This window comes from Falco biarmicus, chromosome 17 (assembly GCF_023638135.1).
Source record: "Falco biarmicus isolate bFalBia1 chromosome 17, bFalBia1.pri, whole genome shotgun sequence".
Taxonomy (NCBI): domain Eukaryota; kingdom Metazoa; phylum Chordata; class Aves; order Falconiformes; family Falconidae; genus Falco; species Falco biarmicus.
This window is the reverse complement of record NC_079304.1, coordinates 3623541-3640707: the sequence shown is the minus strand read 5'-3', so window position 1 is coordinate 3640707 and position 17167 is coordinate 3623541. Positions and strand designations below refer to the sequence as shown.

The window sequence follows — 17167 nt, the reverse complement described above, 5'->3', positions numbered from 1 at the left end:
CTGCTTCGTGACTTCACATTTATTTAACAGAGGACGGGGCACGGCCGGAGCAACCGCTACATCCTGAGAAATACCCACCACCGGTGTCTCCCGAGCCGGGGGGGGGCTGCTGCTACTGCTATTGCATGGGCAGGAAAACGTTTAAAACCACTATTCCCTTTAAAAGCCAGCCGAGATGCTGGGCCTGGGGTGGGAGGTCTCACCTCGGCCCAGACTGGTCCTCCCGAGCCCCCCAAAGGGCCGAGCTGCCCTTTGCTCCTCCAACAGGCTCCACAGAAGTAGGAACAGTTTATTGCCAGCAAGCGGCTCCTGCGAAGGGTCCGTACCCCCCCAGTGGGGGAACAGGGAGAGCCAGAACCCCCCTGCCCAGAGCTGCCCCCCCCCCCCCCCAGCATCACCACACACAGCTCCAGGTACACAGGACCCCTGCCCCAGCGTAACACGGGGCCAGGGAGCATCGCGCTGGGGCCACGGGGCACCACAGGGGTCTGTCCTCGCAGCCAGGGCAAAGCCCCTCGATCCGGGGCTGGGGGTGCTGCAGGTCCTGGGGCAGCACCAGGGCTGAGGCTGACAGCCTGGCCCGTCTCCATTCCCAATGGATGGGGACAAAGGGGACGAGTCTCATCCTGAGCTTGGGAGCTCCGCAGCACCGTCAGGTCAGCACGCCCCGGGCTCTCCCACGCTCCACTCGGGCGTAGGACATCTCCCCTCTGGCCACCACCTTGTCCAGCCCCAGACGCCGCAGATTCTCCACCAGGTTCAAGCTGAAGATGCTGCTCCTGGGTGGGGGTCTGTCCTGCCCCCCGGGCGCAGGGAAGGGCCGGGTGTCAGCGTGCTGGAGGTCCTGGGAGGGGAGCTGGAGGGGCCACTGCGGCCCCAATCCTGGCACTGAGGCAGAGATGCCCTGCACCAGCAAGAGCCTGACAAGTCCCAGGGGGGTGCTCGGGGGTCCGGGGGCCAGGTGTCAGAGTGGGGTAAGACAGGTCCGGTGAGGGGCTGCCAGGGCTCAGCCCCGCAAAGGGCCCACAAGAAGGCACGACGGCGTTATACAGACTGGAGGGGAAGAGAGAGGAGAAGTGGCGGTCAGTGGGGGGTCCTGTCCTGGGGGATGCTGCCGCAGGTGTCGGGGGGGGGGCCTCAGGCAGAGCAGGGCCCCCTTTCCTCCTTCTCACATGCTCCATTCAGCTAATGGGAGACCCCCATGCTTGCAGCATTGCCCAGGGCCCCCAAGCTGATGGCACGGTGCTGGGGGGGGGGGGGCTGCAGCCATGGTCCCCCCCACAGCTCCCAGGCAGCCAGGAGGGGACAGGTCGCGGTTGCTGCTCCACAAGCATTTTGCAAACATGCAGGGTTTTGTCTAACAGCGCAGTGAACTCCAGCTCACACCAGCCCCCAACAAGCCTTGGAGGGGCTCATTAGGGCTAAGTAACAGTGCTCATTAATTAAGGGGCAGCCCAGTGCCTGGCTGGGGGAAAGGTCCTGGCTGATGCACAAGTGCAGGGAGGAGGAAGCCACGTCTGCTCCCAGGGAAGGAAAGTCCCTGCCGGTGCCAGGAGCCAACGCTGCTCCATCCCTGGGGACCTGTGGTCCAGGCTTTCCTTCCCATGGGGGTGCTGCAGCACAGAGGGGGGGGGCTGGTCCCAGCAGCCTGGCGGGTGCACATCCCCAGGCACACAGCCACTCATGCAACCACATTTGGGGACATTTCAAGCGCCAGGCGTGGCTCAGGGGCTGCAGGCGGCTTCGAGCTGCACAGGGCCAGGCATGAGGAGAGGAGAGGGCTGGGGGAGGGCAGGGGGCTGGGGTGGCAGTGCAGGCGGTGGGGGGGCCACGCGCCTTACCTGGGTGTCACAGTGGTGATCTCAGTGGTGGGGTGGAGGATGTGGCAGGTGGTGATGGTGAAGGTAGACAGGGTCTGGGGAAGGTTGTTAACAGAGAGGAACACTGGAAGGGACAGGAGACACGGGGTTAACAGGGAGGGGGGGGCGGCACGACACAGACGGGGAGCTGGGCTCTGGGCAGAGGGGGGGGGCGAAGCTGGGCTGGGAGCTGCCACCCCCCAGCAGAAAGCTGCATGCACGGGGCACAGCTCCAGCAGCAGTTAGCTCCGGCGCTTGCTCTGAGCACAACTGGGAGCAGGACCCGAGGCTGCTCCCAGACCTGTCCCTTGCAGGCGGCCGGGCACACTCGCATGCCAGCTGCGGGACAGCCCTCCTGCAGGTGCGGCTGCAGGAGCATCTCTGCGGGGACAGACGCGGGGCAGGGACAGGCTGCTGCAAGAGGGGGGGAGAGGGCGGCGGGGGGTAGGGGACAGCCTGGGCAGGAGGGCAGGAGCATCCTGGGGGCCGCGTCCCCTCCGGCCCCTTGCCCCGCGCTCACCCCCGGGGCGCTCCTTGGCTTTGGCAGGCGTTGAGGTAGGGAGCAGCTGGAAGGAGCCGGCGTCCACGTCGTCCTCCTCCAGGTCGTTGAGGCTGTAGACCTCCTCCAGGTCAATGTCCAGCTGCCTGAAGTCTTTGGTGAGCACCCCGGGACGGGGCACCAGGATCCCACCCAGGTTGGGCCGTGCCAGCTGCTGCCAGTGGTGGAGAGTCACAGAGCCTGGGTGGGGAGGGACACAGCCAGGGGGGATCAGCTGGTGTCGTGGGACCCCCCCCAGCACCTCCAGCTCTGCACACTGGGAAGTCCCCCCACCCCCTCACCTTCCAGGGGCTTCACAATCTGCAGCTTGTCAGGCAGGTAGGTGAGGGAGCTGAGGGAAAAGCCGGAGCCAGCGGTGAGCTCCGAGCCCCCCGAGTAGTTGGTCCCGGTGGAGATGATGCTCTCATTGGGGGTGAGTAAGCCACTGGAGCTCTCGCCATCCCTCAGCCGCCAAAGCTTGCGCTCACCGCTCGGCCTCGAAGAAGGAACGTTCCTCCGAGGCATGGCTCTGCTGCCGCACCGACAGCCGCTGCACCGCTGCCTCCAGGTCCTGCTGCCCGGGGGCCACCCGGGGCTCCTCTCCGGCCCCCTCGGCCCTGCCAGCGGGCACACATTAGGGTGCTTGGGGCCACAGTCCTGCACCACCCCCCACCATGCCAGACCCCAGCCAGCAGCAGGATCCAGCCGCGCATGCCCCCCCACCCCCCTCCCCAGGCTGGCCACATTGATTAATGCTCCGATGGGATCAACATCTCGCCAAGAGCCCAGCTCCATCCCGCCCAGCCCGTTCCCCGCTGCAGCACTCACTGGGTGCCCCCTGGGCGAGCAGCTGGTGTGGGGGGTGCTGGCCCCTCCGGAGGTGGCAGCTGACAACTGCTTGGAGCCCGGCATGTTGTGGGGAGACTCTGAGCAAGACTTGGCTTTGGCCGCCTGGTTCACCGCTTTCACCGTCTCAAAGACGCGCCGGTAGCTCCTGCGGGCAGGGACGGACCCTTGAGCCAGCCCCCCCAGACCCTGCCTCATGGGCCAGCACAAGCCACCGCTGCCAGCACTCACTTGTAGTCCGAGGAGGAGCTGTCTGCCCCCTTCCTCATCGTCCCCTTGATCTCAGCCGCCAGCGAGTCCTGGAGACATGGGAGACCCGGTGTCAGCAGAGGGGAGAGCGGAGCCCTCCACCCCCCCCACCCTGCCCGTGCCCCCCGCTCACCACGGGCAGGAGGCTGGGTGCGCCGTAGCGGCTGACGGTGCTGTTGGGCAGGCTGCGGCTGCGCAGGCTCTTGACCTCCTCCTGGGCCTCCTGCAGCATCCCGCCACACTCCGTGTACTTCTCCTGCAGGTCCCGCAGCTGCGGGCACGGGCACAGCTCAGGCATGGCCCCGGCAGAACAGGACCCCCCAGCAGCTGAGGCACCCACAGCGGGACCCTTGCAGGGCTCACCTCCATCCGCAGCTGTTGCTGCACCTCCTTGGCCACAGCCAGGTGCTGCTGGAGCTCCTCCACCTCCGAGCCGTACTGTGGACAGAGTGGGCAGGTCAGGGGGCTGTGCCCCGTGCTCCCCTGGCACCCCCCGGCACAGGCAGGGGACACTCACCGTGCGGCACTTCTGCTGCAGGTCCGCGACCTGCGCCAGGAGCTGGCTGATGTCCTCCTGCTGCCGCGCCGTGTCCTCCGCCTTGCGGGCCAGCTCGTTGGAAAGGTAAACCACCTGCTGGCTCGCTTCGGCTGGGGGAGACCCAGGGTCCATCAGCACCAGGGCACGGCCCCCCAGCCCCAGCCCATGCAGCAATGCTGGGCAGTGCCTGCAGACCCCCCAGCCCAAGCGTGGAGAGGAGCTGCCCCCGGCGAGCCCACCCCCACGTACAGAACTGCTCCACACAGTCAATCATCAGCTGCTGCTCCTGGTCCTCGTACCGACAGGTCTCGGTTGCGATGTTGGTGGCCTGGGGGAGAGGGTCGGAGGGGCTGAGTGCGACAGGCAGGACCTGCAGCCTCCCCAGGGCCCAGCTCAGGCCCCCAGCAGCGAGTGGGGCAGAGGTGGGCACAGAGAGGGGCGTCCCACCAGCCGGCTCCGCTCACCTCCATGCGAAGCTTCTGGTTCTCCTCCTCCAGGCACTTGAGTTTCTGCTGCAGCGTGTCGTACTGGAAGTACTGCTGCAGGGACAGCGAGGACTCGTGCCGGCGCAGCCTGCAGATGGCAGGGAGGGCGCTGAGCACCTGCAGTGTGGGCAGGATGGGGCTGCCCACCCAGCACCCTGCCCCCAGCTCCCAGGCAGGCATTTGCAGCAGCCCAGCTCTGTGGGGCTGGACCCACGGCTGCCGTGGGAGGGAAAGGACCACCAGCCCTGGTGCTACCCCAGGGTGGTGATGGCTCCTGCCCAACGCTTCTGCACCTGCACAGCCCCCCAGGAGCAGCCCTGCCCTGGGCGAGCGGTGGGACAGGGACCCCCACTCACGGTGTGGAGGTGGTGGAGGTGGGCTCGCTCTCCTCTGTCGTGGTGGTGTAGAAGTGGAGCAGGTCGTCCCGCATGGAGACCTCGTGGCGCAGCTGCGCAATCTGGGAGGGGAAGGGGCTTTCAGGGCACAGTCGAGGGGACCACAGCCACCCCTGGCCCCCAGCCCAGGCACACAGGGGGCTGAGCCCAGGACCCCAGCCCCAGGGGCCGTTACCTCCTCTTTGGCCAACTCCAGCTGCTCCTCCAGCAGCTCGTTGCGCTCAGTCAGGCCCCGGTTCTGCTTCAGCAGGGACTGCCCGATGCGCGCTGCTAGCTCCAGGTCCCGCTCCTTCTGCAAGGGGCAGGGCTGTGTCATCCAGGGCCCATCCCCTGCTCTGCCCCCTACCCCCCAGCCCTCACCCACCCCTGCATCCCTGAGGTCCCATCGGTCCCCACGCCAGGCCAGGGACCAGCATACCTCATCCAGCAGGTTGGTGACAGCATCAATGTCGTGGTAGGTTTTTGTGATCCTGACCACCCGCTCAGTGCACAGGACTGGGGGAAAAGGGAGAAAGGAGAAGGGTGAGACCCCCCCGCACTGCGTCCCCCTGCTGCCTCCTGCCCCATGTCACTGCTGCCCATCAGCTGCCCTGCATGGTGGAGGGGACAGGAGGTGGCTGCTGCAGGTGACACGAGGCTGCTCCGTGCTGGTCACCAAAAAGGAGTTTTTATCTGCTTGGCAGCACCAGCCGTGGCGCAGGGCAGAGGCAGGCAGGGATGCTCACAGCTGTGACAGCATCACAGCAAACGGGATGTTCCCACCTCGCCCCCCAACCCTGCCCACATCCTAGGGCAGCAGGAAAGATGCTGACACCCCCCCCCTCGCTGCACCCACCACCCCAGTCTGGACATAGTGCCAGCCCCACCATGGGACACAGGGATACGGGAAGGAGGGATGGGGAACGGCGGGCAGCAGAGATGGGATCAGAGGCGACATCTCTGGCATAAAGCAGGCTGGAGCTCCAGTATAAATAGCAGTGGGTGGCACCACACCGAGCTGGGCTCACAGGCAGCGTCCCCTCCAATCTGTCCCCAGCCCCCTCCCCCAGATCTCCCCCTGGGAAGCCAGCCCTGCCCTAGTTTCTCCCTGGAGAAGCTGGCCAAGGCAGAGTGCATCCTCTCAGGATGCTGCACCCCACACCCACCCGATGCCCCTCCAGCTGCAGCAGCGCAGCGATCCACGCTGAGCCACAGGGCAAAGGCAGCTGCAGGAGCACAAGCCGGTGCAAGGGCACAAGCAGTTGCAGGCAGGTCATCTCTGTATCGAGCAGCTGCATCAAGCTGGGCCCCAGCTAAAGCTCTGCCTCCTCCCCTGCCGTTATCTGGGTCTCTGGCAGGGAGAGGTGGCGTGAGGATGGGGACGTCTGTCCCCCCAGCACCAATCCTGCCAACTGTGCCTGCAGAAGCTGCCAGACAGCGCCGGGCACGCACCCAGATGGCAGCTGCACGGTGGGAGCGAGCTGGCAGTGAGCACGAAGCCCCAGACCCTGCCTGCACCCCGGGCCCTGCCTGCACCCCACAGCTGCTCCCAGCACCGCCTTTGATGTCCAGCTGCCCCCAGTGCCCGTGCCTCAGTTTCCCCTGCAGAGCAGCGCCGGCTGCACTCAGAACCTGCACCCCCAGCCGTGGCAACACTCCCCAGCTGGGCAGACAAAGTGGGTTAACTGGAGAGGCTCAGTCACACAAATCCCATTACGCCCCGGCCGGGGTTGTGTAATGGCGTGCACGTGTTGTCATGGCAAAGCCCCCACCTGACACCCCCATCCCACCGGGTCCCCCACTGCCCCGGGTGCTGGCCCCGCACCCCCGTGGGCACGTAGCCCAGCGGGCACGTCTGTGGGGAGAGGGGCTGACCCCCGCCCCAGCCTCACCCCCCTCCCCGCGCCCCAACGGGGGCTGCGCCCTGCAGGGGTCCCCGACTGCACCTCGTCAGGCCCCTGAGCCATTAATTGGAAATAATTAGAGCATGAGCATCGTTACAGTTTGAGCGAGCAGCAGGCCCTGGGACGCACCGGGGGCTGCAGCGCTGGCAAACACATCAACCCCCGCCCCACCGCGGGCCTGATCCGGCGCAACGCGGGGACCCGCGCCCCACGGCGGGGCACAGCCCCATCCCCACGCCCCCCCCCGGCCCCCTGCCCGCTCCCCGCCGCGGGGACAGCCCTCCCTGCGCTCAGGGTGGCCCAGCGGCCCCCAAGGGACCCGGCGCGGTCAGGGGGGCCGGGGCTGCGCACCCCGCGGCGGGAGACGCACGGACCGGGCGGGGAGGGGGGGGGGGGTGTCACAGCACCCGCCCGGGGGAGAGACCCCGGCCCGAGCCGCCCTCACCTTCCTCCAGCTCCCGGGCGAGGGGGTCGGCGCCGGCGCCCCGCTCCGCGTTCCCGTTCAGCTCGTCGTAGGCGGCGGGGCTGCTCCAGATCTCCATCGTGCCGTGCCGTGCCGAGCCCACCGCAGCGCAGCGCAGCCGACCCCACCGCAGCCGCTCAGCCCAGCCCACCGCAGCCGAACCGAGCCGTGCCGAGCCCACCGCAGCCGAACCGAGCCGTGCCGAGCCGAGCCCACCGCAGCCGAACCAAGCCGTGCCGTGCCGAGCCGAGCCCACCGCAGCCGCCCAGCCGAGCCGAGCCGGTCGCTCCCGCCCCTATTTATAGGGTCGCCCCGTCTCCGCGCACCTGCCGGGAGCGTCCCACCGCGGCGGGGCCGGGGCCGGGGCTGGGGGCGGGGCCGGGGGCTCCCCCCGCTCCCCCCGCTCCCCCCGCGGCGTGGGGAGGCTCGCTGCTGCACGCTCCCCCGAAAGGCCTTGGGGACACGGTCCCCGTCAGGGTGTCCCCGGGGCATGCTCTCCATCAGGCACCCCAGGCGTCCTGGGGACCCACTGGGACAATCCTGCTCAGCCCTGGGGTGCTGGTGCAGCTGGGCTCTGTGTCCCGCCTCTCGCCCCCCAGCCTGTGGATGTGGGGGGGTCTGGGCACGCGGGTCCCCACGGGTGGTGGTGAGTGCTGACCACCGAGAGGGGACACTGAGGGGTCACCGGTCCCTGAGCAGCAGCTGCTCTGGGCTGACCCAACAGGTCACACACAGACGGCGGCTTCTGCCCCTTAGGAGGGACGAGGGGAGGTCTCGGGTCCTTCCCCCAAGCCCCGGGCTGCAGGGCTGGGGTCCCCGGCACGGCCGGCTTATGCCCGGGTACAGCCTTTGCCACAGCTCCCTGCCCCGTGCCAGGCCAGCCTTGCTCCGCTTCCGCAGGCCTGGGTCCCACACAGCCCACCGCAAATCCTGCATGTGCGGGGTGCCCAGTGCGGTGCTGGGACCTGCCAGGTCCCCAAGCCAGCAAAGGGCTTTTCCATCCCCCTCCAACCTGCCCTGCTCAGCACCCCCCCTACTCTGAGCATGGGCCCCCCCGGGCCCCATCCAGGCTGCCCCACGCTCCCTGGCTGGCACACTCAGCACCCCCACAACCACACTTGTGCGAAGGCAGCACCGAAGCAGAAGAGCTGAATAAATCATCCCGTGCTGAATTATGGAGGAGCTGGCTGGCACGTAACACAAGCCTCACTGCTGGGGGGGGCAGCGGGGCTGCACCGAAGACCCCATGCCACAGCACCACGACGCACTGAGCGTGATGCTGGTAACGCCAACGTAGGCACTGCCTGCCCCCATCACCTGTCCCAGTGTTGTTTCTCATTAGTACCGAATTAATCGATGAATCGGCAAGGCTGGGGGCTGGAGCTGCCCCTCATCATCGCATGGTGCTTTTATTTGCCTGCTGGACCCCCACCAGCTGGGACCCTGACCCAAACCGCGTCCTGCTGTAACCACTGGACCCTCCATCCCAGCCTCTCCCTCCTCCTTGCACCGGTGTTTCTGCCGAGTGGGAGGACAGGGACCCAGCCAGCTCACCTGGGCACCCACCCCCAGGGACCCCAAGGACACAAGTGAGCATCTTGGCATCCACGGGCAGGAGACGCTTCTTCCTAATCCCCTCCCCAGGGATTTGCTCCTCCGGGCAGGTCCCCTGCGTCTCTGCACAAGCAGATTACAGGGGGCTATTTCTGATGGCGGCTTAGAGGTTTGGGTAAAGGGATGAGGCGGCGCGGGCCCCCTCCGCGCCAGCACATGCCGGTGGCACTGGAGGCACCGAGGAACGCGACCCGTGGGGCACCCAGTGCTGAGCAGGGCTGTGCCCACGGGGAGGGGATGGGGGTGCCTGGGGTCCTGCTGAGTGCCCTGCTCCCTGCCCTGTGGCGTGCAAACGGGATTTGGGGCTCAACCCCTTACGCTGTTGCTGCAGGGTAGGGGGTGCTGATGGCTGGGGGCTGCACCCCGCTGCCTGCTGAACAGGGAGGGGAGCAGCTGGATGGGGAAGGCTGCAAGCAGAAGCAGGGCACGGCAGGGGGTTGTCCCCAGCGCAGCCTGCCGCAGGCAGGGGGGTGGGAGCGGGGCCAGCAGGCTGGCTGGGCCCCCAGCCCCATCTGTCTCCTGCTGCCCCACATCCATCCCCCAGCCCCTTGCTCTAATCCCGTCCCCGTCACGCGTGGGCCAGAGGCAGACACAAAGCAGAGATAATCCCCCTGTCCCCCCGCCGCTGACCCTCGACCCCGCACCCTGAGCGGGGCTGGCTGCATCACCACAGGGCATCGCCCCCCGCGACCATGGGGGCTGTGAGTGTCTCCCCCCAGGCACCCACACCCCACCGCTCCGGGGGCTTTGCTGGCAGCAGTGGCTCTGTGCCCACCTCGGCCACTCCAGGTTTGGTGGGGCAGTGGCCATGGGGGTCACCGGCACCCGTCCCCCTGCCAGTGTCCCACCCCAGAGAGGCACGGCACAGGGCAGGGGTCCCGGGAGACAACGGGGGCTGCCTTCGAGCATCCGACTCAGCCCAGCAGAAGCTGCTCCCAGAATTAGCCCGGGATGTTCTGGCCAAGGAAATCCAGCCCATCAATCCCATTAGCAGGATTAGCTCCTGCGCTGCCCCGGCCCAGTGCCACCAGTCCTGCCTGTGCCCGCTGCCCTCGCCAGCCCCACCGCCCCGGACGGGGCACTCACGGAAATACCGAAGGGTCTCCTCGATCTGCTGGGGGGTGAGGGGGGGCACAGGCTCTGGGGGGGCGGGGGGGGCACGCAGCCAGTCCTCATGGTCATAGCCGAAGAGGGTGTCAGCCCGCAGCGTGTAGCGGGGCAGCGGCTCGCCCAGCAGGCTGATGATCTCCACCTCGGGGACATCACCGCTGCACAGGTCTGGGGACAGAGGGGCGCAGCGTCGGCCGAGGGTGGGGGGCAACCGGGACGATGGGGGTGCAGGGGGGGCTGCCCCACCGCAGCCCCCCGTGCACCCCTCAGCCCAGCCTGACCCCTCGGGGTTTGGAGCTGGTGCCACCAACTGGGTCTTCCCCAAAGCCACTCGTGTGGGGACTGGGGGTGCCCCCGCAGAGTGGCACTCAGGGACCCCCGCCCCAGCTCTCCCCGGCTCCTCCCTGACCCCACCCCCGCCCCCCGCCCCGCGCTTTCGGAGGGCAGCGTGCTGCTGCCACCTGCTGGCCACGCTCTGCCCGCCCGAGCAGTGCTGGGGACGGCGGGCGGGGGATGCCGGCGTGGGGCGGGGGATGCCGGCGTGGGGCGAGGGATGCATGGGGCAAGGGATGCTGGTGTGGGGCAAGGGATGCTGGCGTGGTGTGAGGGATGCCGGCGTGGGACGGGGGATGCCGGCGTGGAGCGAGGGATGCATGGGGCAAGGGATGCTGGTGTGGGGCAAGGGATGCTGGTGTGGGGCGAGGGATGCTGGCATGGTGTGAGGGATGCTGGTGTGGGGCGGGGGATGCATGGGGCAAGGGATGCTGGTGTGGGGCAAGGGATGCTGGTGTGGGGCGAGGGATGCTGGCATGGTGTGAGGGATGCTGGTGTGGGGCGGGGGATGCATGGGGCAAGGGATGCTGGTGTGGGGCGGGGGATGCATGGCGCAAGGGATGCTGGTGTGGGGCAAGGGATGCTGGTGTGGGGTGAGGGATGCTGGCATGGTGTGAGGGATGCTGGTGTGGGGCGGGGGATGCATGGGGCAAGGGATGCTGGTGTGGGGCAAGGGATGCTGGTGTGGGGCGAGGGATGCTGGCATGGTGTAAGGGATGCTGGTGTGGGGCGGGGGATGCATAGGGCAAGGGATGCTGGTGTGGGGCGGAGGATGCATGGCGCAAGGGATGCTGGTGTGGGGCAAGGGATGCTGGTGTGGGGTGAGGGAAGCCGGCATGGGGTGAGGGATGCTGGTGTGGGTCGAGGGATGGTGGTCTGGGGCGAGGGATACTGTCATAGGGTGAGGGATGCCGGCATGGGGTGAGGGATGCTGGGACAGTGGCTCAGCTTTGGCCATGCCACAGGGATGGGATGAAGGACCAGGCTGGAGCTGCCCCAGCTCCTCACCCCCCTCAGCCTGGTCCCCAGGGCCACCCACCGGCACTGCCCAGCTCTACCCACCAGTGATGGTCGCAGCATCGCAGCATCTGCCTGTGCCTGACCCATGGGACGTGGGGCTGGTGTGGGGCAAGGCAGCGACGGGTGAGTCCGGGCTGGGCTGGAGGTGGCAGGCGGGTGGGTGCTGGCGGGGGGGGAACTCCTGTGGGACTGTGGTGTCCAGTTTTGCTGGTGTTACGTGGAGGGCCGGCTGCCATGGGGAGAGGCACCTTCCCCCCCAGCTCCTTGGAGCAGCACTGGTGGGCAGCAAAGTCCCTTCTCCAGACCCTGCCTGCGGAGAAGGCGCTGTTAGGGTGATGCTTTAGGGACCAGGGACACATCCTGAATCCCATGCTCAGGCATCCATGTGTCCCCCTGGCATCCTGCCGGCTGGCCACACACCCTCCCCAGGGACAACATCTGCCAGGCCGGGGGCTTGTGGAGACCTGGACAACATGGCCAGGGCTCGGGTGCCCCTGCTCCCATGCCAGCCCGTGCCCTGCTGTGTGGACAGGGGGATGGGGGGAACAGCCAGCACTGGGGCAGCCCCAGCTCAGCCCCCACCTGCTGCTGGACGAGGGGCAGTTTTGGGGATGGCAGCGGGTCAGCGTACCTGCTCAGCGCTGCCTCTGTGGCGGCTGCTACGTGACACGGGGGGCTCAGCACCAAAGCAAACACTTGGTCATGTCCGGATCAGCACCAGTGCCAGAGAAGGGAGACGATGCTCGGAAGGGCTGGGGCAGGACCCTGCTCCCCCTGGGCTCGCTGCTGGGTCCCTGCCAGAGCGGGCAGGGGAAGGAGCTGCAGAGCCGCTCGGCAGTGGGTGAGCACAGCCTGGTGCCAGCAGGAGCCCCACCTTGGAGAGCAAAGTTCAGCTGTGATCTTCCACCCCATCAGTACCAGGATGCAGAGCAGGGACCTGCCATGTCACCCAGTGCAGGGCTGGGCAGCATCTGCAGCAGTCCCATCCCAGCCATAAACTCATCACGAGACAGGCCATAAAACCAGCATGCTCCTGCTCTCTGCAACCTCTGGTGACCCTGGCTCAGGCTGCAGCCACTGCTGGCACTGCTGCCCCTCTGTCCTGGGGGGCAAGAGCCTCCTGTGCAAGCCTCGTGCCCCATCTCCATCCACCCTGCTCCCACCTCTGCTGTGGTGGGGGCTGTAGTACTAGCAGCACCTCAATCCTGGCAGCAGGTTCATGCCAGGGAAGCACTGCCCCCCCCGCCCCCTCCTGGCATTTGCTCGTGGCTGCTGTCGCCTTCACAGCACCCAAGCCACCCTGCACCTCTCTCCAGCAAGGCCAGATCCTCCCCGGCACACAGGATGAGAACAAGACATTGTGGACACACTGAAGCACACCCACAGCCCCCCCGGCACTGGGACCACCAGACCTAGGTGGCCCAATACTGCACCATGCTGCCTGGAGAAGAGTTCCCCAGCCCTAAACCCACCGACCCTCTCCCTCTCCCCAGCAAAGGAAGGGACCCACCGTGCCAAGGTGCCAGGCTGCTGCTGCCCCGCTCCCCGCTGCTGCTCTCTCTGGGGAGGGCGCCCAGCTGGTGAGTCAGCGCTCGGCCGGGGCTGCCAGAGCCCTGCGTCTCCTTTTGGCCCAGCTCCTGCACGTACATTAACTCTCCCCAGGGGAACCTTGTTCAGACCTGTGCAAGCAGCTCCCGCTGCCCCCAGACCCCGCTGTCCCCCCAGCCACCAGCCGGCTGAGCTGGGCACCTGCCCCACGGGAGCGGGGCGAGGGCAGGGGGATGCTGGACCCGGGGCCAGGGGATGGTGGACCCAGGGCCAGGGGGAGCAGGTCCCCAGCTCCACCAGCACCCAGGTGCAGGTGCAGACATGCGCTCGCTGCTCTCTGCCCTGCCCCGCTGCCGTCACGTAGCTCCTGCCCAGGCACCTCCCTGCCTGCGCAGCCTCGCGGCAGGGCCAGGCTGGGCTCCACACGAAGCCCCTTCCCCACCGCGTGCCCCGGTGCCGATGCTCAGCGGCAGCTGAGCGGTGCTGGGGTGGCTGAGCTTGCTCTGGGCTATTTTTTCCCCTCAGCTGCTGTGGCAGGAGCCTGAGGCTGGGGGGAGGGGGGGGCTGCACCCTGCCAGGAGCCTCGGCAGGTGCCTGGGGCAGGGGGCTGCAGAGCAGCAAGACCATGTGTGGGGCGAGGGTGAGGAGGAGGCGGTGGCTCAGCCCCACTGCTGGGATGGGGTAGCTGCAGTCCTGCCCTGCCCCAGCCCAGGGGACATCCCCAGTGCCCCCCAGGCTGGGAATGTCCCTGCTGTTGTACAGGGCAGGGTACGGACATGGCCAGGCTGCAGCCCCCACCAGCCCGCCAGCTCCCACCCGAGGCTCAGGAGACCCCAGGATCTGCCTGAGCCAGGCTGGGGTACAGGTCTCTCCCTGCAGGCGAGGCAGTCCCATGGGCGCCTGCCGGCGTGGGGTCCCCAGCCTGGAGCTCAGCCCCGTCACCTGCAGTACGTGGTGACCCCCCAACACCCGCTGCTCTGCCCCTGCCACAGCCCTGGCCGTGGCCACGCCGTGGGCTCCCTGTGCCCGAGGGGCCGAGTCCCCCACTCCCTTCCCCCCGCAGAAACATCCTCAGCAGCATCAGCCGCTTCCTGCGGAGCAGGAAAACGCTCCCCGCTCCCGTGCAGGCTTCCTGGTTCAGGCGTGGGCGACCACGAAGTGCAGCCAGACCCCTGGCCACCACCGCCAAGCCCCCTCCCCAGCTGGCTGCTGCCGTGGCCAAGCCGTCCCCCAGGGCCCCGTTCCCCCAAGGACCCCATCCCTGCTGCTAAACTGGGGGAGTGGGAAAATCCCGCCTGGGCGAGGAGCCAAGGCTTCGGCAGCGAAGCGTGGAGATGTGTGTGGGTGTCAGAGCATGGGAGCGGGGCTGTGGGGGGAGCCCAGCACCAGGAGACGGGGGGAGATGAGGCAGATTCACTGTAGGGGGCTCCAGCAGCTGCCTGTGACACCCCCAGGGGACCAGTGGGGACTGGTGGGCACAGCCCAGGGCTCACCCGCTGGGGCTGCCCGGGGACTTGGGGCACCCAGAGTTGAGGGGGCTCAGGGTGCCCGGGGCAAAGCAGGACAGTGGGGGGGAGCTGGGGGCACAGGGCACCTGGTGACAGCAGGGACCCGGTGTCCCCAGTGGGGGATGGGGTACTGGGAGAGCCAAGGGCTCAGTACACCCAAGGGGTGGGGGGGGGGTACTGGGGTTCAGCGCAGCAGGGGGGCCTGGGGGGTGATGGGTCTTGGTGCATTGGGGGGGTCCCAGGGCAGCGGGTCTTGGTGCACCATGAGGTCGTGGGGATGGTGGGGTTCGGTGCAGTGGGGAGTCCTAGGGCAGCGGGTCCTGGGGTGGCAGGTCTTAGTGCACGGAGGGGTCCTAGGGCAGTGGGTCTCAGTGCAGCAGGGGGTCCCAGGGCAGGGGGTCCCGGGGCAACAGATCTCAGTACAGCAGGGGGTCCTAGGGTGGGGGTCCCAGGGTGGAGGGTCTCAGTGCACAGGGCAGTTCCTGGGTGGTGGGTCTCAGTGCAGTGGGGGGTCCCAGGGCAGGCAGTCCCAGGACAGCGGGGGTCCCGGGCCGCGGGCGTACTCACTGCTGGGCACTGCTCCCGGTGTGGAGGCGGACGCAGGGCCCTCGGACATCGCTGCCGCTGCCAACAACAGCCGCTCCCGGCAGGTGCGGAGCGTGGCTGGGCATGCCGGGACCTGTAGTCCGGCTGTCCCTGGCCTGGCTCCCTGGGGACCCCCACATGCAGCTCTGGCTGTGTAGGGTCAGGTGTCCCCCAGCCCCGCTTCCCCCCGAATCCCTGCTCCGGTGGGACTGGGGGCCTTGGGACGAGCAGTCCTGCCCCAGTGAGGGGACCCCAGTGTGGATGAGGGGCACATCCCTGCCCGTGGTCCCGGGAGGTGCTGAGCCCTGTGGCCGTGCCCTGGGGATGGCCGCAGGACCCGACTCCTCCTGGGGCAGATGCTCTGGGGCATCTCCTGGCACCTTGGGGACAGCTGGATCTGACACTGGGAACATGCCTGACACCCACAGCGGAGCTGGCTGGGAGCCCTGATGGGGCAGGGGGGGGGTCCAGGCTCGGCATGGCCAAACCCCCATCCCAGGGCACACAGCTGGAGCCCCACCTCCACCCAGGCATGGATGCTTGGGGTGCAGCAAAGCGCTGGCAGCTCTGCTGGGGTCCCTGGAGACAGGGGTGAGTCTTGGCACAGACTGGGAGCAGGGGTGCTCCATCCACTCCCCCGAGGCACCCTGGGGACCCTCCCAGCAGGACAGACAAGCCTGCAACCCGTGGAGATGCAGGTCTGGGTGCAAGAATGCTCTCCCACTTTGCACGGCCCGGGCAGTGAGGGCTGGCCTGGCTGCATCCTGCCCACCCCTGCACAGGGGGCTGATTCCCATCGCCTGTCCCTGATCCACCTCTCGCACTGGCAGCGGCTGCAGCAGGCAGAGGGCTGCCTGGCCCCCCAGCCCCATCCCACGGGCTGCCCTGGCCCCACTGCCCTCCGGAATCGTGCTGGGCTCTGCTGGGGCTGCCCGGAAAGCAGCTGTTGTTTTGCTCATCCCTGGTCCTGGCACAGGCTGCAGCAGGATGCGCAGCCGCATCCCTGCTGCACCGGGGCTTGGCCGTGGGTGCGGGGCTGAGCTCAGCGCAGGATGCTCCCCCGAGCCGGCGGGACAGCGCTGGAGCCAGCCCTGCTCCTGCTGCCTTTGTCCCCAGCTCGCTCCTGCCCCAGCCCAGGCTGCTACTGGGACCCCCCATGGCACGCCGCAACGGGCACGTAAACCTTCGTGTAAACCACACTCTGCAGCATCCCAGGCCCCGTGCATGGTGGGCACCCACCTCCCCGACCCCCCACGGCACGGCTGGGCGCAGCAGCGAAGCTGAGCAAACATGGGAGGACAGAGGGGTTGATGCCGGGAATGGCTGCGCCTTGGTTCCCAGCTCCCTTGGGTCACGTCCCCCATCTCCCTGCGCTGCAGCAGCCTTGGGCTGACGAGCATCTTGCCAGCAGCTGCACAGGATGAGCTGTGCCACAGGCAGAGTGTGGATCCAGGGGGTGGGGGATGATGTCCTGGCTCTCCAGCTGCCTCCTGGACCTGCTGAGCCTGGACCCCCCTTGTCAGTGCTCCCAGCCAGCCCCACTGTGGGTGTCAGGGATGTTCCCAGTGTCACCGCGGTGGGTATCTCACCAAAGCAAAGCAGCACTGGCAGCACCCTGAGCCGCTGGCACGGCGCAGACATTGCTGTGTGACCCGACTCCCCTCTCCAGATCCCTCACCTCTGCCCAAGGAGACCCCCATGCCCCTGGCCATGCCCCGCAGGATAGATGCACGGGGCAGCCGTGTGATGCCAGGGATGTGGGTATCCTGGGCCACCCACGTTCCACCCTCCCATCCCTCGGCACGTGACCCCACAGCCTCGTGCAGAGCGGGTGATCTCCTGCCTCTGGGCTCAGCCTGTGCCGCGTTGCCCCAAAAGATGCCACGGGAAAGCCTGAGGTGGCCAGCAGCATGTCCCCAGCCCTGGCCCCATGCCGAGGGGGCCACGGAGCAGACGGACAGCCCTGAAGTTGGTGGGTAACTTCGCAAAGTTCCCACCTCTCCACGCCTGGCACCACTCCCCATCGCCCTCCCCGGGCGCAGCTGTCAGAGCCGAGGTTCAGCTGGGAGTATTTCCTCCTGCCATCTGTTCCTGCCACCAAGCCGGGCTGCGGAAGGAGGCGACCAGGTTTGACTGAATAAATCACTTTTTTAACCTGGTTTCTTACAGCTCCATCCAGGCTTCGCTCCATCA

At 67.8% G+C, this 17167-nt stretch overlaps 2 protein-coding genes across 2 annotated transcripts; both read right to left on the bottom strand.

The window, feature by feature from the left end:
• Positions 1–7: 7 nt before the first annotated feature.
• HAP1 (huntingtin associated protein 1) lies at positions 8–7430 on the bottom strand. Its single transcript, XM_056362504.1, is given in 17 exon segments — positions 8–961; positions 963–1053; positions 1842–1944; positions 2380–2598; positions 2700–2883; positions 2885–3014; positions 3242–3391; positions 3475–3542; positions 3626–3763; positions 3856–3930; positions 4010–4140; positions 4280–4358; positions 4495–4603; positions 4872–4972; positions 5086–5202; positions 5329–5405; positions 7239–7430. Coding segments are annotated over 17 exon segments (2178 nt in total). The 5' UTR covers positions 7336–7430; the 3' UTR covers positions 8–652.
• A 161-nt stretch (positions 7431–7591) lies between these two features.
• LOC130160323 (uncharacterized) lies at positions 7592–10539 on the bottom strand. The gene has a single exon (XM_056362732.1). It carries the CDS (start codon positions 10537–10539, stop codon positions 9535–9537), a length of 1005 nt encoding a protein of 334 aa, XP_056218707.1. The 3' UTR covers positions 7592–9534.
• Positions 10540–17167: the final 6628 nt, after the last annotated feature.